The following is a 27,463-nucleotide window of genomic DNA, read 5'->3' on the forward strand; positions in this document are numbered from 1 at the left end:
TTGAACTCAGGACCCATTCAGTCTGCAGGCCGATGCTCTATCCACTGAGCAAAACCAGCCAGGGCTTAATTTTCTCAATTCTTTCTGGGTATATTAGGTTAAGCAAGTTGACTTTAAGTGAAAGATTGAACAATATAACTAAGAGTCTTTTATTAAGTCTTGGTAAAGCTTTTTTGGTATGCTGCCCAGAAACTATGAGGGAATGACTGTAACAACTGCATAACAAATCCTTTCACAATATAAGTTTTTTATTTCAACAAAATTAAGGGGCCCAATTGAGTTATTAGCTGATAAGTTATTAAACATTAATTTGCTGAGTAATTTTTATGTGCATTTTGGCTTAATTTAGAAATAATTCATGGATTGAGTAACATTGGTCCTTCCATTCCTACTTACTTACCAATGAAAACAAGACTTTCAAAAAGTTTATAATACCACAAAGTAATAATCAAATTTATGCTGAACATTGTTTTATTTTATTAATAAGAAATATCCATCCACTAATATTTAAATCTTATTGAGATGAATTTCCAAAATAACTGCTTTAAAAGTGAGTAATTTTTATCAAAATTTGAATTCCAGATTTTTTTCATTAATGATCATAAATGCTGACTCAATCCAGAAAAAAAGGTTAAACATCTTGACCTTTGTAGACACGCGACATTTTAAAAAATTTGAATTCAAATTATAGATACTTTTGTTGCAGAAACTTATAATAATCAAAAATATTTTAAGACATATACATTTATTACTTTGGGATAAAATCCTTTGAAGGAAATGGAATGGAAATATCCTATATAATAAAAGTGTAATATGCTAAGTGTCCGACCAATGGTCGATGCACTGACCACCAGGGGGCAGATGCTCCAACTGGTAGGTTAGCTTGCTGCTGGGGTCTGGATGATTGGTACTGGGTGAGAGGGCCAAACATGCCCTGGAGCTTTCCTGCAGTCCCTTCCTGGCTGGATGACCCCGATGGGCCCCAATTGGGGCTGGCCAGCCAACCTCCCATGGTCCCTCCCCTGCTGGCCAGCCCCCATCGCCCCAATCAGGACTGGCCGAGATGGCCCTGATCGGCCCCGATTGCTGGCCAGGCCGAGGGACCCCACCTGTGCATGAATTCATGCACCCGGCCTCTAGTGAGAATAGAAAAGAATGTAATAAAATTTTCAACAGTTAAACATATATATATTTTTTTAATGGTTATGATGAATAACAAATTACTGTGGTAAATTCCATTAGATAAATAGGGCAGAGCAAATTTTAAGTATCAAAATATAGTATGTTTTGAAAAATTACATCTTTTGCAGCTATTTAAACATATGATAAAAATTTTAGATCTTAACTTAAAACTTGATAACCACTAACATTTTTTTTCCTGTTCTCTCTTTGGTACTGTAACAATTTGTTTTCAAATTTTATTTCCTTTATGAGAATGCATGTGATTGAGGATAGGGATCGTGTTTTCTAAGATTTGTGTCTTTTATAAAACCTTTATTTTATTTTACTAGTGAATTTATTGGTGGGGGGGGCATGTATATATATATAAAAAGCCTAAGCGACCAAACAACTGGTCGCTATGACATGCACTGACCACCAGGGGGCAGACGCTCAACGTGGGAGCTGTCTCTTGGTGGTCAGTGCACTCCCAGAGTGGGAGCGCGGCTCAGCTGACCAATGGGCACCAGATGCTGGTAGTGTTGGCAGTGGCAGGCGCAGCAGGGCCAGGATGAGCGGGAGCAGCGCGGCGCCAGCCCCGGGTTTGAGCTCCTCCCTGGCCACCTGCTGCTTAGGGCACTACTACATCCCATGGGGGATGTCAGCTGGCCTGCCAGGATCAGGCCAAAACCAGCAGTCAGACATCCCCTGAAGGGTCTGGGATTGTGAGAGGGCACAGGCCAGGCCGAGGGACCCCACTGGTGCATGAATCCGTGCACCAGGCCTCTAGTTGGTTAATAAAATTATATAAGTGTCAGGGGTACAATTCTATAATACATCATCTGTGTATCATATCATGTATCTTTCCATCTCTATTGATCCCCCTTTACCCTCTTCTACCTCCCCCCACCTCCTTTCTCTCTGTTGTCTGTCTATGAGGTGTGTGTGTTTTTTTCTTAACCCGTTCACCTTTTTCACCAAACTTTAATGAAATGTCTTATTCAGAATAGGAGCTCAATTAAATATTTACTAAATTAAATTATTTTTTTCAAAGGAAGTGATTCTTTCCTCTTCCATTGTTCTTATCTAACCTTCAGGCTAATTTTCCTACTACTGATAATCAAAATAACTGCCTGAGGAAGTAAATTTTAGGTTTAAAAAGTAACTCACATATCTTTAAAATGAGAACAGGAAAAATACTTGAAAAGGAAATGAGTATATACAGTAAACCAATATCAGGTTTCTTAAATATGTTTTCTATATAAAATAAAACAACACTAAGCATTTGGAAATATATTTATTGACATAAAACTATAGTGCATATACAGTATACTCTTAACCAAAACCAGTTTATTCTCATCATGATTCTTTCTGATGTCCACTAAATTAGAAGGCAGTAAAAACACCAACAGATGGCTCAGACCTTTTCTTCCTCAGTCACTGATATAGAATTGTAATGAAAAATTATAGTTTTTACACTTTACTCAGCAACTCTGCTTACAACACCATAAGCCAGAGATATTGCCTAATGTTGCTTTATTTGCTTCCGATCCAACAATAAGCTAGCAATAAGTAGCTTATGCATGTACTTTGGTTTATACACTTTTGTAATTTTTGAGGATTATCAAGAAGGTTTGGTCTTGTCCTATGGTGATAATCCTGTTAAATTACATTTAAATATAATATACAACATCCTCTTTTGTACTTAGTATTACTCAAAGAAATAATATTACATGTAGACCTCTTAAAAAATAACAACTTGAGCAGAAGCAATTTTTTTTCCATTTTTTTTTATTAAGGTATTTTATGTGTACATATCTTACAGAAGCAAAATTTAAAAATAAAGTAAACACTCTTATAACCTACTTAGAAATATCAAGTATTACTTTAAGAATTAGCCTAATATCTTCCCTGATTTTTACCTTCCCTTGTCTTTGTGAGATTTTTTTTTTTTTTTTTGCTTGAAGCAAGAAAATATTATCTTGAATTATAAAGTTGGGACTATCTTATATTTGAGATAATCCTGTATCTTAATAGTATTGTCATTAATACTACTTCTAGGTAACACTTACCAAGCACCTCCTTTGTACAAGACACTTGACATTTTATCCTCACAACAACTCTCCAAGGTAGGTAACATTTTACAAGAGAGGCCTCTAAATTGAGACTTTCGGAAGGCAAAAGATGCAGATAGGAACATTTATATCCTGGTCTTCCTGAACTGTGATTAGATTGTGAGCTCCTTGAGGAGGAGACATTCTCTCACTGTGTTTAAGCAGAGAAGACCCGGGCATTAATGTCATGACAGTGGGTACCAGCTAGATTGGGTAGATGAGTGACCCGACCAAGAAGTGTCATCATGCTTCCCACAAGCCAAGAGAAAAATCACATTTGTAAGGACATTAGAGTATGAAAACACTTCCGCAAAAATGATAAGAGTACTACAAAAAATGTGTTCAAGCTCACATCTACTAGTAATTTCCCTGGATTAAATCTAATTAATTAGTGCTAATTTTATTATTTATTACTAGAGGCTCGGTGCATGAAATTTGTGCATTTGGCGGGGGGTGGGAGAGCGCCTCAGCCTGGATTGCGAGAGGGCACAGTTCAGGCAAAGGGACCCCACTGGTGCACAATCGGGGCCCGGGAGAGATGTGGGAGGTTGGCCAGCCAGGGAGGGACCACGGGAGGGCTCCAGGGCGTGTCTGGCCGGTCTCGCTCAGTCCCCATCGGCTGGACCCCAGCAGCAAGCTAACCCACCAGTGGGAGCGTCTGACCCCTGGTGGTCAGTGCGCGTCACAGCAAGTGGTTGAGCAGCCTTAGCATATCATTAGCTTTGATTGGTTGAGTGGCCAACCAGACGACCGGACACTTAGCATATTAGGCTTTTATTATATAGGATGATGTATACCATTAAAGACCTAGGGGTTTTTATTGTTTAGCTAGTTCCTTTGTCCTAATATGAAGTCTTAAAAGCTTCTTATTTCGCCTTCACCTCACTTGTGTGTCTGCAAAAAAGAAAATATGAAGGGAAAACAATATAAAGTTACTTAAACTTTTCTGAGGCAAAAAATTTCAGGATCTGAATTTCTGGTATTTGTGGATCAATCCAAATAATTAGAATTTAAATGCAAGTCTTTGGGGTTCTTTATTAAACCTTTACCACTTTATTCCCTTAGTAAATGAGGTGAGATAGTGATTTGATTAAATCACATTCATCACCTATAAAAATGTTAAATTTCTTCATCATTGCAACTTTGGACTTCTCAAAGGCCATCAGCATCCAAAAGACAAGAGCCACACAAGTGCCATTTTCCTGCTGTGCCCTGGTCAGAGTCCCTATGTCTCCCCACCAGAGTTCACAGTCTAGCCCAAAGGAGTCCTGAACAATTTAAGCTCACTTGGACAGTCTTCAAGTCCTAAGTGAAAATAGTTTAACCCAAGTTGGCACAAAGGAAATAAAAATCAGTTAAAGTGAAAAGAAATCATTTCATTATTTGGACTGCCTAATTACATAAAGGTAAGCGACAACAATAAAAAAGCAAGTATTGAGTGATATTATGCACATTAAAGCAAACGTAATAAGGATGGATTCGGTGCTCCACTTTGTGAGGAAAACAGCCCTGCTAAACCTTTGGTATCCATCAGAACTGTATTTCATCATCAGTGTATTTTCAATTTGCCTACATAAGTGAAAGCACTTAGAACAGTGCCTGGCACATAGGCAGTGCACAATAAAGGCTGCCAATTGCCACAGAACAGCTTAGATAGCATCCGAACACTGCTGAGACAAAGAGGGAAACGATAGGGGTTTGTTTTGTGTTAGCGAATTCAGTTTTCCAGGAAAATTAAAAAGGGATTTTGATCAAGTCTGAAATTGAACAGTCATGAAGTTTCATGAATTCTCCAACCCCACCTTTTCAACCTGTTTAGCAACATATTGATTCAGAAAATATTTTCTTTGGACAAACAGCAATCATTTACTTCAAATTCCCCACGTTAGCCGGCTTTAGTTTACTGGCGTTTGAGGAGATATACAAAATGCCTGACTTCTCAATGAGTATATTTTATAACGCAGCTCTGAAAACCAGGCTGTGCTCAATTAAAAAGCAAAACAAAACAAAGCCCAGAGGGTGGGACCAACAAGGAAGTGATTTAACATGGGTTTATAATAGATGTTAATATTAACTGATCACCCATGCTACATTACCAGGTAAAACTTTTTTTACTGTTTAATCTAAAAAAACGATTTGGTCACCAAACGAACTAAAATGTTGTTTGTTTTTCCAAGTACTGAAAGGGTTTGGTAAGCTTACTAAAAATAAAAGTTTTTCTTTACAAACCTATTTTAATATACTGAATATATCATCCCACATGGGTATATAGAAAAAAATAAAAATTTTAAACGAAATGTAAATTCCAAAGCACAGGAAGAAAACTGAGTGAGAGAAATGGAAAAGTTATCAATTTCACAACGGACTTTACTGCCACTAGCCATTCTCTCCTTTAGTATGAGGTCTGTGGATGAGAAAATTCCACCTTAATCAGGTTCAAATACGCAAATATCAGTTGTACCAGGTATCTCCAGGTTTCCAGTGACGTGCTTACGGAAGCAATAATACGATACATTGAAGCGGCTTCCATTTCAGGAGGACCTCCTTATAAGAATAGAACTAGGAACATTAAAATGTCCTTGCCCTTCAGTGTAGGGAAATGAGCTAGACTTTTAGGTTTACTTAATTACAGAGTCTTACTATCAAAAATAGTTCTGTAACTTAAAAAAAAGAATACTTTCTTTGGTAATATTAGATAAGCTTTCTGATCAGCGCCCATAAAAGCTCTTTAAAAAAATAAAACAATACTTCAAGATAGAGATATAAAAGTCTCAAAGAATTGTCATGTAAAAACACATAGCCTCCTTCCTGTTTCTGTTCATACAAAAGCAGGTCATCTCTACGCAGTCTCCGCAGCTCCAAGGAATTTCATTTCCGTGGCAGCCTTCGGGGGGCGGGCTGCGCCACCCCTCTTTCGGAATTCTGCCGCGATTTCCTCGAAGGACTTTCCTTTGGTTTCTGGAACCTTGAAATACGTAAACAGAGTAAAGGCCAAGACCACTCCCGCGAAGAGGAAGAACACATAAGGTCCACAGAAGTCCTGCGTGGAGAAGAAGCAGAGTCCCCGTTAGCATTCTGGGGGCCTGAATTCTGCAAAGGGAGCCTGCACGGTCTTGGGCTGCTTACCGCGACATAGGGGAAGCACAGAGCGACGATGAAATTGCAGGTCCAGTTGCTGAATGCCGCTATCGCTAAAGCCGCAGGGCGTGGTCCTTGGCTGAAAAATTCAGCCACCATGAACCAGGGGATGGGGCCGGGCCCAATTTCAAAGAAGCTGACAAAGAGGAAGATGGCTACCATGCTCACGTAACTCATCCAAGCGAATTTGTTCTGAGAAAAACAAGACAAGAGTAGCACTGGGATCGCTGGCTGCTTCCTCCTTTAGCTAAGTGGACCCTCCCTTGAGTCCAACGGTAACATGGCTCTCTCCCTGGTGACGATGTGCAATGAAGTACAAGTTATTCTAGTTGGAGACAAGTTTGTTCTGGTCTGAGTCACCCTTAAGTCTTTTGAGCTCCGTTAGAGGGAAACCCTGATTAGGATTTTATATGATTCTTAGTCACCTTTTTCCTGTGAAGGGGGCAGGGTAAGGATCCAGTGACCTTTGCTCCTTCTAATACCTAGGGCGCTGGTAGGGTGCATGTGACGTAGTGCTTGAGGGTGCTGGGCTGGAGAGGGCCAGATCCTTGCCCAAGGTCGCACGGGCAGCTGCATAGCAGAGCCAGCATTGGAGCCAGTTTGGGGCTGACCCCAGAGCCTACCCTCTGAGCATTTGCTACACTGCCTCCCTGGGTAATGGGGGCAACTTACTTGCTGAAGTTCAGTCTTTAACCCCTCCACCCCCTTTCCCAAACTAGTTATCTCTTCTTTACATTTCTCCTTTGTATTATATGATGTTTCTCTGGCTTTACTTCATAAATCATTCTCAAGGTGTTGTGTTTTTTTTTTTGACATCCAAAGCACTTTAACATGGAGCACAGGATTGCTATCGTATGGTAACCAAAAAGCCAAACTCACCAGTAGCACAAGTCCCACAGACATGAAGATGGCACAGACAAACATCCCGCTCATTCCAATCAGAAACAGAGAGCGTCGACCTGCCTTCTCCACGAGGAACACCTGGGAAAGTTTTAAAACATGTAGGCTTGATGCTTAAAGAGTTTTTACTGACAAAGGGGTCATTTAAAAAAAAATTATTTCTTTTAAAATATATTTTTATTGATTTCAGAGAAGAAGGAAGAGGGAGAGAGAGATAGAAACATCAATGATGAGAGAGAATCATTGATCGGCTGCCTCCTGCACGCCCCGAGCCTGCAACCCGGGCATGTACCCTTGACCGGAATCGAACCCGGGACCTTCCAGTTCGCAGGCCGATGCCAAACCGGCTAGGGCCAAAGAGGTCATTTTAACCCATAAAGCTGGAAAGTGGCAGTTTTATTATCCCATTTTACAGATGTGGAACTGAGAAAGGGAGTAACTCTTGCCTGAGGTAGCAGAGCTGGTCTCAGTGACCAGAGGTTATTAACAAACACTTGCTTCATTTAGTGACAGTGATTTGAACATGGCGTTCTAGAGAAAGAACCGCAGTGTTACCACCGCTCTATGATTCTCACTTTGGGTATTAAGAGGCCATATATCTTAGATATCTTCCAATGGCTTTCCTATACGTTTAAAATGACATTAGTTTCTCTCCTGGGGGTTTGTGCACTGCAGACAACGGTTGAGGTGTCAACTATTCTCATCCAACTTTCTCACTGTGAATGAAGTCAAATTATGACCACACACCTGGCAACATAAGGAATTTGATAACTTTACCAAAATAGCCAGGTCTTCATTTTTCTGGTGTGCCCAAATGTACCTGGTGCTGGGAATGAACTATTCATTGGAAAAAGGTAAGACTTTAAAGCAAAAGGTAAAAGTGCTTTCTTATTCTAAGTCTGGAGATACGTCACTGATTCCTTTGGGCTTGGGGGCCTTTGCATTAATGTTAAGATTTATAATTAGCCTAGACCAGAGTTTGTTGGATAGAGTCTTGCTTGATCTTTAGAAGACTGGCAAGGTTGGTGAGTCACACACACACACACAAAACTACCTGTCATATTTTCTCACTTTGGTGAGTAAATTGGCTAGGTTCATAAATCCATCATGTATATCCATAGCAATCAAATACCCTTAGCACAATGAGCTCTGGCTCTGAAAATATCTGAGAGATATTTCATTTCACCTACAGTGAAAGGCCCTTTCATCTGAGGCATTTTGTAATCAGAGTTTCAAATCATTTTAGGATGATAAGCACAGAGCCCACATTTAGTTGTTGAGAAGGAAGTGTGAGAAAAAAAAATACAGGTTCATAAAATTTCTCTCTCTTTATTTGACTTTTAATCATGGCTTTCAAAGCTGACTTGATGACACCATGTCAGACTATCAAGAAAATACAAGGATTTATTTAGGAACAAGGGCTTTTATTCTGTCTTTTGTTCCCCTGATTTTGAACAATTATTACCAACAGCATAATAAACTCTCTTGAAAATTGAGTCAGACTCCCTTTTTGAGGTCAGGTGAGCGTGCAGGGAGGAATGTGACACAGGGTGAGACTTGGTCAGTGGCTGGAGAGGTATGCTGACCTTAACTCTCCCCTTTGTCCCAGACAATGTGTGTCACTCAGATCCTGGAAGCCTACTTAGAGCTTAGTAGCCACTACTTCTCCTCCAGACCCAGCATGCCTTCCTGTTCCTGCCATATTTCTTCCTGTTTTGTTTTTCTTTCTCAAGATTACAGGCTCTCTTCTCCCAGCCCATTAGTGTGGAAGAAAACATGGAATGTGGAACATAATTCAAAATGGAGTCAGGAAAGTCTCTCTCTTTTCCAAAATACTCATTCAGGAAAAAAAAAAAAAAAAAAGACTGATTATGTTCCTTCCAAGTTGTTGGAACATTAATCCTATATAATAAAGAGGTAATATGCAAATTGACCCTCATGCCCTCACAAGATGGCTACCTACGACCAGACTGGCAGGGGGGTTAGTGAGGGATGACCAAATGACTGAACAAGCAGGCTGCGTGGGGTGACCAGGCCGGGGGGGCAGTTGAGGGTGACCGGGTTGGCAGATGGGGGCAGTTAGGGGTAACCAAGTAAGCAGAAGGGGGCAGTTGGGGGCAACCAGGCCGGCAGGGGAGGCAGTAAGAAGCAACCAGGTTGGTGGGGGGGGGGCAGTTAGGAGTGACCAGGCTTGTGGGAGGGGTGCAGTTGGGGGTGACCAAGTCAGCAGGGGGGGCAGATGGGGGCGATTAGGCTGACAGGGAGGCAGTGAGGGGCGACTAGGTTGGCGGGGGGGCAGTTGGGGGCGACCAGACTGGCAGGGGGGGGCAGTTAGGGATGATCAGGCCAGCATGCTGAGGCAGTGAGGGGCGATCAGGTCAGCGGGGGGGGGGGTGGGGGGGGGGAGGGAGGCAGTTAGGGGCGACCAGGCAGGCAGGCAGGTGAGCGATTAGGAGCCAGCAGTCCAGGATTGTGAGAAGGATGTCTAACTGCTGGATACCCCCCAAGGGGTCCTGGATTGGAGAGGGTGCAGGTCGGGTTGAGAGGACCCCCCTGTGCACAAATTTCGTACACTGGGCATCTAGTGTATTATAATACACTAGAGGCCCGGTGCATGACATTCGTGCACTAGGGGGAGTTCCTCAGCCCGGCTTGTGCCCTCATGCAGTCTAGGACCCTGAGGGGTCCTTAATGTTGCTGTGGAGGCAGAAGAGGCTCCCAACACTGCCACTGTGCTCACCAGTGGTGAGCCCAGCTTCTGGCTGAGCAGTGCTCCCCCTGTGGGAGTGCACTGACCACCAGGGGGGCAGCTCCTTCATTAAGTGTCTGCCCCCTGGTGGTCAGTGTGTGTCATAGCGACCAGTCATTCTGCTGTTCAGTCAATTTGCATATTAGGATTTTATTATATAGGATATTCCTATTTGCATATCTTTATTTTGATACATGGATTTGTTAACATTGGTTAATTTGGGGGAGAGCAACTGGGTGATTGAGGAGCTATCATTTTGTACTTTAAAACAAAATTTCAAATATATATATATATATATATATATATATATATATTTATATAATTAAAAATTTAAAATGTTATTTGTAGTCTTGGAGGGTGATTTGTAATTAGACTTCTGATTAGAGATGATTTTTAAAAAGTTGTCACTTGCTCAAAAACTTTCACAGAGTAAATGGATAAAGTTTATAGAGGTATACATATTCAAAATAATCAAGACATTGTTACCACTCCAAAGGAGTTGGCAGGGTGGGAGACAAAAAATTAAATTATGCAGTAGTTTCCTTTAAGGCACTGTTAGAGTTTGGGTTACCTAGTCTTGACAACTTGATGCTTTACATAGTAAATCCTGTTACACATAAAATGTTTTAATCATAATCCCTATATTAGAAAAATATGTTGAAGCGGGGTTTGTAAAAAATATTATCCCAGGAGACAAAAGAATGCAAATAGTCCCTTGGATGGCATCCCAGTACCAGGCCTTCATTGGTTCAGAGTAGCCCTTTGGCTTGAAAAGGCATTATCTCTAAAGGCAAGTCTCCATACCCACTGGTGTTCCCATGTTATTTGCTCTTCCCCCGCTTTTCCAAGGTCTGGACAAAGCTACCTTTTGATCTAGGTGGCCAGGCTATAATTTATTGACCACCCTAAGTTAATAGTTAAAAGTCCCTGTGCAGAGAATGAAAAACAAGAGGCTAAAGTATATTGAGTATAGTATTGTGAAAAGCACAAGCTTTTTGAACATCCTGCATTCCAAGATAAAAATAAGCCCAATTACCCTCATTTTAGAGTGAGTTACATTAGCTGGGAAGTTTTGTTGTTGTTGTTATCTGTGTGCTTTAATTCTTAGATTGCTATGTTAAATATTATTATTATCAAGATACTAAATAATTCTTTATATAAGGTATTTGGCCTTATGAAGAGTACACAACCTCTTCCCCTTGTTGGAATATTTTTCCCCAAAAAATAAATAACATTTGACATTTCTAAAAAATAAAATTTCAAAAATAACAATAACATTTCAACTTACACACCACTTCTATTCCATCCTCTCATAATACCACACAACAGGTGCATCACCACAAGCTATAGCCTTGTGAGCTACTTGGAAGCTCCACCCAATGGCCTATCATAAGACTTTGTTGAGTTTGTTTAATTTTACTAGAGGCTTGCTTTTTAATTGAGAGGACCACATTTATTTTTTTAAAAAAGAATTTCAACCACGAAAGGAGAGGAATCTAGGTACAAGACCCAGTATTGAGGGGAATGACAAGCTGTTGGCTAAACCCAAGGGGCTTAAGTATAGAGCAAAGGAGAAGGAACCCAAGGAGTAAGTCCTGTGTCCCCAAGTGAGTTATTAATTCATGAATGAGTGACTAATGGCTTCCCTGCCAATAAAGAGAACCAGTTCTCACCAGAGAGAACCAGATAATCTGCTCAGTGATGCCTCATCTCAATACAGTGGCTGTTATTCACATACTAGAGGCCCAGTGCATGATTAAATCATGCACGTGTAGGGTCCCCTACACGCTTTCGCTTTCGATTACGGAGGAGCTGGGTGCCTGTCTGCTGGTGCACCAGGCCTTTCAGAAGCCTCCGGCGTGGCGAAAGCTTCTGAAAGGCCTGGTGCCTGAGCAGACAGGCACCCAGCTCCTACGCTTTCGCTTTTGATTGCGGGGGAGCTGGGTACCTGTCCACTGGTACACCAGGCCTTTCAGAAGCCTCCGGCGCGGTGGAGGCTTCTGAAAGGCCTGGTGCCTGAGCGGACAGGCACCCAGTTCCCCCGCTTTTGATGGTCCATGGTGGGACGTGAGCTCGCTGCCCCAGAGGGCCCTTCTGTGCCGCAGCACAGCCATGGTGCAGATGCTGAGCTTGAGCCGCCGCTGGCGACGTGAGCTCAGCGTCCCGCCGGCCCAATTGGCCACTCTGGCCACCCCAAGTCCCGCCCCCCACGTGCCTCCTGGCCAATCGTGGGCATAGCGAAGGTACGGTCAATTTGCATATTTGTCTATTATTAGGTAGGATAGGACTCTTCCCATGATCTCCTTGGTTTTACATACCCAGAGCATGAGGACAAGTCATTGACCACTTTTAGATCACAAGGGTGTTTGTTTGTTTTTAAACTCCCATTTCTAGACTGAGAAATAAGCAGAATAGTTTAGGGTATTTTACTTACAGAAAGAGCAGTAAAAACTGTGTTGATGGCACCAACTCCAATGGTTGCATAAACAGGTTGGCTGAGTCCAGCCGTCTGAAAAATGCTGGTTGAGTAGTAAAATATCTGCAAAGTGATAACAGTTTAGCCTTAATTAAGAAGCTTAGCACTGATGGCTTTAAAGCAAGAAATATTTTAAGTTGTTTGTCTTTAGGTGCTTCTATGTAACCTTGGTCCCTAGAAGACCTTCCTAAAGACTTTATCTGCCCTCTCCTGCTAGGGAAGGAGCAACCACAATTATCCTTCAGTGTTTAAAACTTCTGATTGCTTAAAAGTCCTTTTATATTTAGCTGAAAACTGCGTATGCACTTCCTTCTTTTTAAATTTTTTTAACCCTTTTGTTAAAGTATAAAATACATACATAAAGGTACACATGTCATAAGTTGTAGCTCAAATAGTTTTCACAAAGTGAACACACCTGTATAACCAATACCCAGATTAGGAAATAAATTCTTCCTTGCTTTCCTAAAGCACCCTAAATATCACCTTATTTTCTCAAGGAAACTCTTCCAACTTCTACCATCACAGATACATTTTGCTTAGTCTTGTACTGGTATCAATGAAACCATATAGTATGTATTATTTAATATCTGGCTGCAACATTACCTTTGTGAGGATAATCTATAGCTGTATTTGTAGACTATTCATTATCTTTTCTATATAGTATTTTTCGTATTAATATACAATAATTTAGTTACTCATTCTACTACTGATGGGTATTCAGGTAGTTGCCATTTAAGGTGATTATGAATAGTGCTGCTATGAACATTTTAGGTCAATCCTTTCAGTGAAATATGCATACATTTACACTTAGGAATAGGCTTGCTGGACATTAGAGTATGCATATGCTTACCTCTGATGGATACTGCCAAACAGTTTTCCAAAGAAGTTGTGTCAGTTCACACTCTCACCAGTGTGTATGAGCGTTCTGGTTGCATTGCATTTAATCCAAAATTTTCCATTAATTTCAGTGGAGATGGAGAAATCTGGTTCACAACCTCTCTAACAGCCGTTATTATTTTGTTACATTTTTACTTTTATAATGGTCTTTTAGTTCATTTTTGATGTCCTACCATTCCCTGTCATTCTTTCCCCATATAACATGCCCTCTTTCTGCAGACAGGGCTGCTGCAGGAGGCCTGTGCAGGCTGGGCTCAGCAAGGAGTGGCTTACAGCACACTGCACACTGGCCCACTATTTTTAGGCCGCCCAACAGCCTCAAGTCCAGTGTTTCCTGGATGCTTCTAAGTCAGGCACTGGGATGGAAGCTAACACAGAGAGGCTCAGAGAGATTAAGTATGGTGCCATTGAATGTACAGGCAGAGCTGAGATAGGGGATAGTAATTTGGTCTCTGAACCCCGAAGTTATAAAGAGTATTAGATAAAAAGAAACATCAAGGACCCTTAAAGGAGGACGAAGACCACAACAGAGCAATATTCAGCCTGTGGAGTGAGGTTCACGTCACAGGCATTACTTTCTTTAAAATATATTTTATTGATTTTTCACAGAGAGGAAGAGAGAGGGACAGAGAGTTAGAAACATCGATGAGAGAGAAACATCGATCAGCTGCCTCTTGCACACCCCCCACTGGGGATGTGCCCGCAACCAAGGTACATGCCCTTGACCGGAATCGAACCCGGGACCCGTCAGTCCGCAGGCCGACGCTCTATCCACTGAGCCAAACCGGTTTCGGCTACAGGCATTACTTTCTTTGCCTCCTCCAAGTCTCTGCCCACCATTCAGTCACTCCCAAGGTGTCCTTTGTGAATCTGAGATTTGCTCACTATAGAGGAAGCCCAAAGCACATTTTTAACAGCAACGGAATCAGCTTTGTTATTTCCTTTGTTTAGTTTCTTCACAAATGCTTAATTATTTTCTTCCAGTAACTAATTGCCAGTAAAACAATTTTAGTCTGCATAATGCAAGGATTTCAATTCAAAACCCCAAAGCCAGCAAGTTTAATACTCAGTATGTTTTTCAATCATGTCTTTTCTACCACCCTCACTCACCATATCATATCATTTCATTTTATTGTTTATTTTGTGTGCATGTGCTGTCTCCCCAAATAGAATAAAAGTTTCTTGGGTGCCAGGAAACTTTTTGGCACCTGGATATCTGGTATACTTCATTTCAATAGAGGGAACCATGGACTCTTGTGGCCTAGGCTATTATAAATCCCAGATTTGATACTCAACTCTAGAAGCCTTTTGTAATTTAGTTTTCTTTGGTATAATTACTCTCTTTCCCCCTCTTTTGTATTTATTATGACTTTTGCCTTTTTACCTTCATTTTAATAGACATACCATAACATTGGTTGTTGACATTTTTAATAATTGTAAGCTAATTTTAGAAAGCAGATGAGTCAAAACAGAAAATTATTGCTCACTCAATATTTTCTTGGAGTTTAAGATGTGCTGTTAACATTTTAAAATGTCTTTTAGCTATTTAAACTTATACCCCTTTCCTGCTCTATCTGAATTCACTTTGCTCTTAAGAGTTGGGGGGTGATCTGAAACTTACCCCATTGATTCCAGAAAACTGCTGAGCCATGTGCAGCATCAACGCCACAAAAATAGGCTGTCGGTAGCTGGAATTGGTGAAGAGCTGAATTATGGAGACTTTCTGTTCACTTGATGCTTCTTCCCTTTCTTTTCTCATCTCAGCGATGTCTTTGGTGACATCAACACCTCCTCTGAGTCTTTTCAAACCTGTCCCCCAAAATGATTACATTTATACAGCTCAGATAAAAAATATATATTTAGTATATAAACGAAAGAGCTACAGTTCTGCATAGTCTCTCTATTACTTAATAACATGCTCTTTGGAAATTCTTTTTTGTTAAATTAAATCCTACTTTTTTATTTCAGAAAAGCAGAACATTTGGCTTCATCTTATGACAAAGAGAACTACAGTCCTCATTATCCCTGAAGGATAATGCTGGGAAGGTCTTTTAGAAGCCCGTGGTTGAGTCTAGTACACTGCAGGTAGGCTTCTGACTTGGGTTTGAGTGACTGTCTTTGGGTGAAACATGGCATGTACCAGTCATATTAAAGCAATCTTGCACGCTCTTCTTCCATGTAATCACTGACTCCATTTGGAAAGCACCAGGACCAGTTTCATGAGTAACAACCATTCACGCCCACTGTTTCTCATTAACTGATAGTTCCAAAACAATGGGTAGGAGGCAAAACCACCCATAGGCTTACTTTTCTTTGCTTTGTTTTCCTCATCCAATTTGATGTAAAGGTATCTGGGACTTTCTGGACAGAAGAAGAGCAGCAGAGACTGGAGGATAGCTGGCACGGCCGACAGACCAAGCAGGATGTGCCACAGCTCATGATTGCCCAGGATGAAGTCAAGGCCAACAATCTGAAAAGGTAGGGGAAGTGTATCAACCACAGAACACTTTGGATCTGTCTTCTGCAATAATCTGTTGAATAACCATATTGACTACTTAATAGTAATCCCTGACAATTTTGATTCAAGTATGCATCAAAATGCTAGTGTATCTCACCTTCTCTAAATTAGGGACTATTTATTTTACAAAGAATCCACCTAGGTTTGTTTTCATGAACTCCTATGGGACATTTAGGATGGGAATCAACCAAACTTTTAACAACATATTTGATATCTAAAACAACATAAAAAATTGTGTATGACTTCAGACCTTTGTTAAAAATTTATTCTTAAATTTACCAGAACTTAAGTAGAATGGGGTTATACAGATAGAGCAATGACTCTAATGAGAACAGCTTTGTGATTCCTCTTGCAGTAGTTTACCCTCTGGGTAGTCATAGGTTTGGGGTTCCTTCTGAGACCACAGGGTAGAAGAGAAAGAGCCAGCTTGACAAGAACTAGTCATCATTTACATACTAAATTTCCAAGTAAGGCACTCAAAGGAAACTCAGAAAGCCAAAAATTTGAAGTTCCCTATTCCTTTAAATCTAAATGGAATAATTTAATTCTAGAATAGCTCCAGAAGTTCAAGATCTGGCTTCCAGGTCACCTCCAGGGCCATCCCAACTGCAACTCGAAGATGAAAAGTGAGGACTGGAGTAGTAATAATTTAGCTTTGAGCTAAAATGTCTATGCCTCTATATGACCTACACTACCATTGGTGGAACTGTTTTATTTGTTTGTTTGTTTTTCTGTGTTTGTCTACAGTGAGAGTGGACAGTCATGGAGGGAAAAGTTGGGTAAAGTAGAGGATGGATGAAGTAAGGGATGAGAGTTTTTACCTGACTAATAAGAATGCCCGTGACAATGGCCAGCTGGTGAAGAGCGCCAATAGCACCCCTGAGTGTGGTTGGAGCAATTTCACCAATGTACATTGGAACCAGGCCTGAAATTAGCCCTGCATGAGACATGAACATAAATGTTAAAATAAAGCCAGGACTATCTCAATAACAGTAATTTGGCTTACGTATAGTCAATACTCTGATTGGAAGTCTCTTTCTGAGTCTGTTGAAAGGAAGAACCCTTGTTCTCAACATAGACAGTGGTTATGCAAAGATATTTGTTGATAGATTCCAAATAAAGTTGTAGTTGGATATAAGAAGAGAAAGAAATGGTTAGTCAAGTATTTGGCAATTATTTATTGTCTTGTTCAATTTTTTAAAAAAATCTATTTTGTTAGTATGTAGCTTACATTATAATGCCTTTAGATGTCTTAAGAAAAGAGAATGAATAATGTGATAATATTCTTAAAAAATAATAATATTCTTAATCTAGACTCATGGGATTAAAGGGAATTAGAACGTATCTATGCCAACACCATTACTTGATTGAGGTGAGAAATGACTTACCTAAGATCACAGTGCAATAGAGTGTTAGTACGAGAGCTACAAGCTCTATCTGAGTTTCCATAATTTGGAGGTGCTTCAAGATCACTGTTAGAGTGGTGGGTGGTATAGCGAGGTGGAAGAGGGCTCTGCTTGTGATATGCTTCACTATATATTTATATAATTTCTTTTCAATTTTACCAAAAATATTTTATTTGTTACTGTACTTTACTTTTTAACTTTTCTTTAATTTTAATTTATTAGAGCTAGAAAATTGAATAAATTTAAAACATAGATTTTTCTTGAAGTTTTCATTTTTACTTACAAATTTTATTTTATTAATCAGTTTTATTTATAACTTAATAAGCTAAAATTTCTTAAGGATTTTACACTGCATTTGCAAAGATAACATTTGATTTTTTTGACATTCATTATTAATTTATATTAGCATAGTTGCCAAACAATTATATAATTTACAAAGTGATACCCAGGATAATTCTAGTACTCATGTGGCACCATACATAGTTATTACAATATTATTGATTATATTCCCTATGCTGTACTTTACATCCTGGTGACTATTTTGTAGCTACCAATTTGTACTTAATCTCTTTATAACTTTTTCACCCAGTCCCCTCTGGCAACCATCGGTCTGTTCTCAATATCTCTGAGTCTGTTTCTGTTTGGTTTGTTCCCTTATTTTGTTCTTTAGATTCAACATGTAAGTGATATCACATGGTATTTGTCTTTGCCTGACTGACTTATTTCACTCATCACAATACTCTAGGTCCATCCATGTCGTTGCAAATGGCAAGAATTCATTATTTTTTATGGCCCAGTAATATTCCATTGTATATAGGTACCACATCTTTTTTATCCAATTATCTGTTGATAGGCACTTAGGTTGCTTCCATATCGTGGCTATTGTAAATAATGCTGCCATAAACATAGGGGTGCATATATTTTTATGAATTAGTGTTTTAGATTTCTTTGGATAAATACCCAGGAGTGAAATCACTGGGTCATAAGGCAGTTCTATTTTGTTGTTGCTTTCATTCTATTTTTTAAAAAATATATTTTATTGAGTTTTTTACAGAGAGAAAGGGAGAGGGATAGAGAGTTAGAAACATTGATGAGAGAGAAACATTGACTAGCTGCTTCCTGCACACCCCCTACTGGGGATGTGCCCACAACCAAGGTACATTCCCTTGACCGGAATCGAACCTGGGACCCTCCAGTCCGCAGGCTGACACTCTATCCACTGAGCCAAACAATTTAGGGCTCATTCTATTTTTTAAAATGGAGAAAAGAGAAAGAAAAATCATGATTTGGAACTTTTAGATAGTGTTATTATTTGCATTTTTCAGAAGAGGAAACTGAAGCTCATATTCAATTAACATTTCTAAGACCAGACAGAAACAGTGCTAGAATTGATTCAGTGTGAATCCAAAGCTCTTTCCACATGTGGGTTGACTTTTCACTTTAATAAAGCTATCCTGACTTTCAGTTCTTTGTTTTAACATTGAAAATAATGAAAAGATAAATTTAATTAAGTAATTTTAGACTTTTGTTTCAACTGGTCATTGAAGATGCATGGAATTATAGTTTTTCCTCTTTGCAGGTAAAAGTGTTATAAATATTTGATACACCATTTTGTTCCCTTGCTCCATCTCTCCTACCCCTGATGGAAATTAGTGATTTGAAATTGCTACAGTTTGTGACAATGGGTTAAAACCTTGGCTCAGATCTATTAGGGCATCACTGGTATTGAGAAGCTAAAGATCTGGCTGTTTTAGAGAGCGAGAGATCCTCCATTTGTTCAGGCCTCTGCTGATTAATTGCCTCTGAAAGTTCGAAAAGTTGTTCCCAAGAACTAATGATCCCAGTAATTTAGATGGGAAGTTCATGGGAGGGGCATCCATCCTTCATTCTGAACTCCTCTAGGAATTGCTTCTTCCTGATTCCCTCTCCCTGTGGTCACTGCTGCTTTAACCCTTCACTCAGCAGGACTGAAATCTGACAGAGCTAGGCTGTATAGTCTGAAAGATGGGCCCAGTATCAATGTCTTTCCAGATAGAAGAGACAGATACATAGGAGGCCAGGTAGACTACAAAGGCCGAGTTAGAGATTCTGGATGTATCGATCTTCCACTGTCTACAGCACCTTTGGAGTAATAATAATAGCTAGCATTTCTTGGTAGTTTATCGTAGTCAGATTCTATGCTGAACATTTTACATGGATTCTCACAAGCACCCTACAAGGTAGATATTCTCTTTATTGAAGAGAAGGAAACTGAGAATAATTTGTCTGCGGTCACATGACTAGAAATGATGTCATTGCCATGGGAAAGAAGACAGCTTCACATCTCCCATTTACTGGTCCCAAACCTCCCCGACTCAGGACTTGAACTTCATGTTATTGCCTATTCCTTTTGTGGTGCCACCTCAGACTCAAAATATTCCCTGAATGTGTGTGTGTGTGTGTGTGTATGTGTATGTGTGTGTGTGTGTGTGTGTGTGTGTGAGAGAGAGAGAGAGAGAGAGAGAGAGAGAGAGAGAGAGAGAGAGAGAGAGAGAGAGAGAGAGACTTACCACAGTAGAGTCCTGATACAGCTCTTCCTGAAATGATAAGAATGTGAGATGGTCCCAGTTTCGAAAATCCCATCAAGAGAGCTCCAGCTAATGAAAGAATGTTTGCTAGCAACATGGCTTTGATTCTGAAATTTTAGAAAGTAGGGATTATAAATTTAGCATCAAAGCTTGATAAAATTACATGTGTTTAGAGCATGGTGATATTTTTACCTAGGAGATTAATTTTGCTGGAAAGACTAGTTGAGGGAATCTTAAACCATGATTGATACTTTGATTTATCTACAAACTGATGCATTAACAATAAGTAATCTTTATAATGAAAGAATCTAGATTTTACGCTCACGATCTCCACATTTTGGTGGAGATGAATCAATTTTGATGATGACTCACACTTTTTCAAACACTTAATGAATTAAATTTTCTACAAGTTGATTGTTTTAAACACAATTGCCGGGTGATGGCTAAACTCAATTCTGTACTTGTAATCTATGACACCTTACTTTATACGCCCCCCTCCATTCTTTCAGTGGTACAGGTTTTTAGTTGATGTAGATAATGAAAGGAACTTTAAAAATCAAATTTCCTTTATTAAGAATTATTTTGACCTAAATTAAAGCATACTTTTACTTTGAACTTTATCATAGAGAATTATAATTATTCTTATTTTAACATTGTATGTCAGCACATTTTCAGAATCTATGCATTAATGTTAACATATGTAAAATATGTAAAAAAGCTGACAATAGCAACAAAAACATTTTCAAAATTAATTTTATGAAATTTAACATTTTAAGATATTTATTCCTTTTAAGTGGGAAAGTGAGGTACACTAGAAACCTTCTTCAAAGTCGTTGATGATAAGGCCAATGAAATTATCTGAGTGGACAGGTATGGAAATGCCTGTGCCACAAAGAATGTAAGCACTTTGTTCTGTTCTATTTCAATGTTTCAAACTTTAAAAAGTGAGCTTTCTTCTAAGCAAGTATCTTTAATACCGAACCGATTTTTTAAAAAGTAAAACTATGTGATCTCATACTGCAGTGGTTGCCCAACAGCCATGCGATAGGCTGAATAATAACCCCCAAGAGTCTACATCCTAATCCTCAGACCCTGGGAACATGCTACCTTTTATGACAAAAGAGATTTTTCAGAGGTGATTAAATTAAGGATTTTGAGTTGAAGAGGTTATCCTGGCCCAACAATGTAATCACAAGTATCCTTATAACAGGAAGGCAGAAGAGAAGGTGAGGGATGATAAAGTAGAGATTGGAGGGATGTGCTTTGAAAATGGAGGAAGGACCACAAGCCAAGGCACATGGAAGCTGGAAAAGGGCAAGGAAATGGATCCTTCCCTCAGAACTTGCAGAAGGAACCAGCCCTGCTGACACCTGGACTTCAGCCAAGAGAAACTGAATTTGGGCTTCTGACCTCCAAAACGGCAAAAAAAAAAAATAAATTGGCATAGTTTTGAGGCACTAAGTTTGTGGCAATTCATTAGAGTAGTAATATTTAGACATTATTAAGTATCTAAAGGCAGGGAAACAATGATTTAGAGACGATCAACTTCAGAGCTGTGGAGAAAAAGACAGGGTGTTGCTCTGTGAAGTGCTTTTTCTCTTTAAGGACAGAGGGCAGGAGAACCCAATAAAAGTACCTTTAAAAATGGTTACTAGCTAGTTAATAGTATATTCTATTGGGTGGGAAGGGGGAAAGCAAGGGGAAGGGAGATAAAGTCTTAAAAGAGATAGCCTGAAAAGTATGTTTGATGCCAGATTGCTCTAAAGTCCTTTTTCCTTACTACCAATGGATGCTGGAGCACTTTACATAACTTAGATTTCAACTTCTGACACAGACAACAGTGTGGTGATGGTCTGAGGGGCGGAGGAGTGTGGACTGGGTGAAGGGGGACAAAGGGAGGCAAAGTGGGGACATCTGAAATAGCGTCAACAAGAAAAAGAAAGAAAGAAAAAAATAACTTCTGCTCAGATGCAAGAAATGGCCAAGAATAAATAATTTAAAAACACTTGACGTGATTGAATCAGGGAGAAGGAAATATATTTCTAAGTGTATTTCTTTAAATCTCCCTCTAAATACTCCTGTTAGCATAGGCTTCATAATTTTCATCGCTGTCGCCCTTGTCCTCATCAACAAAGGAAGACTGCATTCACTGCCTGCCCACTCTGCAGGGACATTGTGCTAAACCCTTTATATTCCTTCTTACTCCATAGGCACAATAATGCCACGAGGTAGGCATTATTATATATTTTTTCCGCATTGCAGATGGGAGGAAAACGTCTTAGAGAACTTAGGTAACTTACACATTTTCACACAACTATTAAGTGACAGAGCTGCGACGTGATCTGGGTGAAACCAGGGGTTAAGGTTTCATTTTAGTGAGTTCCGTTTTCCATACAAAAGAAAGAAAGCATTCCAAGACCAGGGATGTTTGCTTTCTTTGATTCACACTGGTGTGGATTGCACAGACCATGGTCGCCCCCATCATAGCCTTGTAATTAAATTGTAAGCCCAGAGTCTCTGTGGAAAAATTGACCTTGAGAATCCAAATTGAAAAATAATGGTCACATATATATTGGCTTTATACAATGTCAAAGAAAGACTTTTTAAAAAGGCAGTAATGGAAAATATATTTTTATTTACTTACTTTTAACTGGTGAAGTAATAACCCTGGCAATAAGGAAAATCATGCCATTTCTCAATGAATCACCTCAGAAAAATAGCTTTGTGGAAGAGACTGAACTCTCTAGTCTTATTTTTCAGTTAAAATTTTAATTTTATGGCTGTTCTTCATGGAGAATCATTTTTTTCTCTCCAAGAGCTGGAGGAAACCTCACTTTTTGTTACCATAAGTTATTTGGTAAATGGTTATTTGACATTGTTTTGGGGATGACCGATGCTGCTGTTAAATCTGAAGAGTTGAGAGGACATGCATTCTAGTTCCATCACTAGGACACTGATTAAATGTTTTAAAGTAAGTCACTGGAGGAGAAACCAAGATGGCAGCATAAGGTATACACCTGTACATGCTGCCTCTAACAACCACACCAAAACTACAACTAAAAGACAAAAGGACTATCACCCAGAACCATGGGAAAGCTGGCTGAGTAGAAGTTCTACAACTAGAAGAAAGAAAAAAGCTCATTGAGACTGGGTAGGAAGTGCAGAGGCACAGAAAAGCAGAGGTACGGAGGTGCGCGCAAATTGGGCTGGTGACTGGGTGCGCTGTTTTTTTTCCAATTGAAAGGGAGATACAAGCTCCCGACTGCTCTGAACTCCAGTTTTTGGCGAGTCTTTAGGGACCCAGAGTCCTATGGGGAGAAACTGGACTATCTGGCATCGGGTCGTAAAGTGAGGGTGGCTTTCTTGCAGAGGTGCTCACAGGAATCATTGTTTACTGCGCTGGGGTGTGGGATGCGGGGACGCAGAAACGCGGAGACGCAGAGACGGCTGACTGGCAGCCATTGCTGTTTGCTACGCCCTGGTGAGTCCCTGAGACCCCACCCCACCTAATTTACAAACCCACCCTAGCGGTGCGCAGTGGTTTTTGCATATGAATGGCCTGCCCTTTCACAGCTTAACCTAACAAATTGCAGCTGGGTCAGAGAGCTCCAAAACTTTCAAACCCCAAACAAAGAGGAGAAACCTGTAGATCTCGCTGTAACTCCTGCTGGGTGGCCTCAGACAGTAGCTGACTTGCACCTCCTTGGAGATCCAGGAGCCAGTGTACCTCGTGGTCAGTGTGAGATGACACCAGATTTCAACTCCTCACATACATAAGTGACACACTCAAGAGGCAGACTCAGTGAGCACCAAAGCCTCACTGAAGCAAGTCCTGCCCAATAAGGGTGTCTGCAACACAGCAGTTCTTCCATTATAGACACAGATGATCCTCACAGCCAATTTGCCTCAATCAAGGCTTAACTACAACAAGACTGTGCACCCAGCCCACAAAGGGGTTCACCAAGAGTGTCCACCTCAGGTGATTGGGGAGGCTGAGCCCTGGCCCTATAGTTCACCTACCACACAAAGCCACTCCATCAACACAGGGAAGCAGCCAAAATGTGGAGACAAAGAAACATGTCACAAATAAAAGAAATGGAGGAAAGCAAACTACTGGATATAGAGTTCAAAACCACAGTTATAAGGCTACTCAAGAATCTTCCAGAAACCACTGAGAAACTTAGTGAGACCTCCGAAAAACTTAGTGAGACCTTCAAGGATCTTAATAAGAATGTCAAAAAAAATGGAAAAGGACCTGTCAGAAATTAAGCATACACTGTCTGAAATAAAGAATAATATACAGAAATCCAACAGAAGACTAGAGGACCCCAAGAATCAAACCAAAGATTTGAAACATGAGGAAACAAAAAACACCCAACCAGAAAAACAAAAAGAAAAAAGAATAAAAAAATATGAAGATAGTGTAATGAGCCTCTGGGACAACTTTAAGCACACCAACATCTGAATTATGGGGGTGCCAGAAGAAGAGAGAGAGCAAAATATTGAAAACCTATTAGAAGAAATAATGACAGAAAACTTTCCCTATCTGGTGAAAGAAATAGACTTACAAGTTCAGGAAGCGCAGAGAACCCCAAACAAAAGGAATCCAAATAGGACCACACCAAGACATATCATAATTAAAATGCCAAGGGCAAAAAGACAAAGAGAGAATATTAAAAGCAGCAAGAGAAAAACAGTTAGTTACCTACAAGGGAGTACCCATATGACTGTCAGCTGATTTCTCAACAGAAACTATGCAGGCGAGACGGGAGTGGCAAGAAATATTCAAAGTGATGAACAGCAAGAACCTACAACCAAGATTACTCTACCCAGCAAAGCTATCATTTAGAATTGAAGGTAAGACAAAGAGCTTCACAGACAAGAAAAAGCTAAAGGAGTTCATCACCACCAAAGCAGGATTATATGAAATGCTGAAGGGTATTCTTTAAGAAGAGGAAGAAGAAGAAAAAGGTAAAGATAAAAATTATGAACAACAAAGTGACAACAAATACATATCTATCAACAAGTGAATCTAAGAATCAAGTGAATAAAAAATCTGATGAACAGAATAAACTGGTGAATATAATAGAATCAGGGGCATAGAAAGGGAGTGGACTGACAATTCTCGGGGGGAAGGGGGCGTGAGGGGTGCGGGAAGAGATTGGACAAAAATCTTACACCTATGGATGAGGACAGTGGCGGAGGGTAAGGGCATGGGGTGTGTGTATGTGGGGAATCAGGTGGAGGGGAGCTATGGGGGAAAAAGAGGAACATCTATAATAATCTGAACAATAAAGATTTATTTAAAAAAGAAAATGTATAAAATAAAAAATATATATATAAAGTAAGTCACTGGACCTCTCAGAATCTTGTCTCTAAATGAGGGACAGCAGGGCTTACATTTTTTCTTCAAGGATGGGAAGAAGTATAAAACATCAGTAGCTGCTAAAAGACTTAGTTTATCCATATTTTAAATTTTAACTTAATTTTATTTATTTTAGAAATAATTAATCTAAACACCAGTAGGTTGATTAAAATGGGAGGAACTGACCATTTTCTTTTATTGTAGAGGAAAGTCCCTTTCAAATAAGGACAAAAATAAAACTTGGGTTCCCATGCTACTTAAGAAATTACTTAAGGAAATTTCTTATAGTCTTATTATATAAAAGCTCCAGTACAAGAGAAAGAAGTTATCAGAATTTTAATAACCAGAGATAAAATTATAATTTAAAGTAGGAATTTTATAAACTAAACAAACTGTAATTCAGAATTACTAAGACAGTTATATCTTAGCCTATATCATTTACATTTTAAAGGTTTTGAATTTTCTAAATTTTCCATATTTGTATAATTATTTTTATCACTAGAAAAAGGTAATTAATAAACAAAAGATAGACTTAAAGAGTAGAAAACAAATTTAAAGAAATAATCAGCCGATTTTCTAATTTTATTATTATTTTCTTTTGGAGGGATGGGGGCACCCAGAGAGCTTTAGCATGTCACATGACTAAGTAAAATGTGAGTGTAAAGGAGTTCCACTGATGTTTTCAGTGCAGAACACCTAATAGAAACCAGAGTAGAGAAATGGAGACACCACTGGCTTCATCTTTGGTTGGGGCTTTGATATAGCAGTAGCAGCAGCTATAAATCTCTTGCCAAGTATATTGAGCAATTGAGGGCTGGGGAATATTGACTTGATCTTAGAACTTGACTGAACCAAATGCCAAATTCTAATTTGAAGATGAAAAACTGGATGTCTGAGAAATGGAGCAATTTGGTGAAGCGAACAATAGACTCCCAGGTTAAAAATTCCACTCTTGGCTCTTCCATTGAGCTCTAGAGTTAATCATTTGTGCAGCGGGTTCTTAATATGTTTTATAACTTAGAAAGCCAGAGAATCAAAGCAGTTGTCTAAAAATACACACCAAATTCACTTTTGCTGTAAATACCTCTACAATTAAGCAGGTTGCTGCAATAGCTTTTTCCATTATTTGGTTCAACACTGATCTAACTCATAGGGTCACGTGGTAAAAAAACAATCAAAAACTATTCCACAAAAAGAAAGGTGATTTCTTTCTAAACTAATTCTAATAAACCACAAATACGAAAGTTTCTGTGTTTCTGCTTGCTTATGCAATTTGCTTACCTTCCAAGCCGGTCCCCAAGCCAACCACCGAAGAATGATGCAATCATTCCACCAATTGCAAAGCTGGACACAGACAGGGACCATAGCATGGTGATGAGGCCGGAATCTTCCACAAACTCTTCCTCAGGTGGAGGGGTTGGCGTTGAATACATTGGGTAGGGGGTTCTGGGCATTTCTTCTGTACTGTCGATAGCATTGTTGTTGAGAGCTTTTCGGTCAGTAAGTGGAACATCCAAAACATGTCTGTAATGGGTTATTATTATCTGCGAAAACAAAAACATTTCAAACAATCTACATATTTTTATTCTACTATTCAAATTGAAAATATTCTGCATGCTAAAAAGATACAAATCTGCACCAGTGTTACCCCTGCACAAGAGGATTTAAGTGGACTTATGTAAATATTTTAATGGAAGCACAAAAGTAGATATAAGGAAAAAATTGGGAAAGATAAGATGAGGCCCAAAATAAATTTAGTACACAAAATTCAAACACTCGGTGCTATATCCTTGCTAGAAGTGAGCAATAAACTTCCTAGCAGCCAAAGCATGTAGAAGAAAACAATCCTATCTAATAAAAGAGTAATATGCAAATTAACCATCACTCCACTACACCTATAAGCCACGCCCATAAGCCATGCCCACCAGCCAATCAGGAGCAAATATGCAAATAAACCCAACCAAGATGGCTACAGCCACAGAGAGCAGGAGGGAGGCTTGGGTTTCCAAGGCAATGGGGGAAGCCAAGCTTTCCGCCTGCCCTTGCCGGCCTAGGCCTCCACTCAAGGCTACAGAGTTTCAATTATAGAAGGTAAACAAATCCAAACAGAAATGGCGGCAGCACGGAGCTGGAAAGAGCGGGAGGCTAGGGTTGCTCCCGGCAATGAAGGAAGCC

General features: G+C 39.7%; 1 protein-coding gene across 1 annotated transcript in view; it reads right to left on the reverse strand.

The window, feature by feature from the left end:
- Window positions 1–6,111: 6,111 nt before the first annotated feature.
- Window positions 6,112–27,463, reverse strand: part of SLC2A2 (solute carrier family 2 member 2) — a 28,120-nt gene continuing 6,768 nt past the window's right edge. The window contains 9 exon segments of the mRNA XM_028146609.2: window positions 6,112–6,312; window positions 6,399–6,602; window positions 7,290–7,391; window positions 12,494–12,598; window positions 15,054–15,241; window positions 15,740–15,902; window positions 16,772–16,887; window positions 19,906–20,030; window positions 26,570–26,832. Of these exon segments, the coding sequence (XP_028002410.2) occupies window positions 6,112–6,312; window positions 6,399–6,602; window positions 7,290–7,391; window positions 12,494–12,598; window positions 15,054–15,241; window positions 15,740–15,902; window positions 16,772–16,887; window positions 19,906–20,030; window positions 26,570–26,832 (1,467 nt within the window).

This window comes from Eptesicus fuscus, chromosome 3 (genome assembly GCF_027574615.1).
Source record: "Eptesicus fuscus isolate TK198812 chromosome 3, DD_ASM_mEF_20220401, whole genome shotgun sequence".
Classification (NCBI taxonomy): Eukaryota; Metazoa; Chordata; class Mammalia; order Chiroptera; family Vespertilionidae; genus Eptesicus; species Eptesicus fuscus.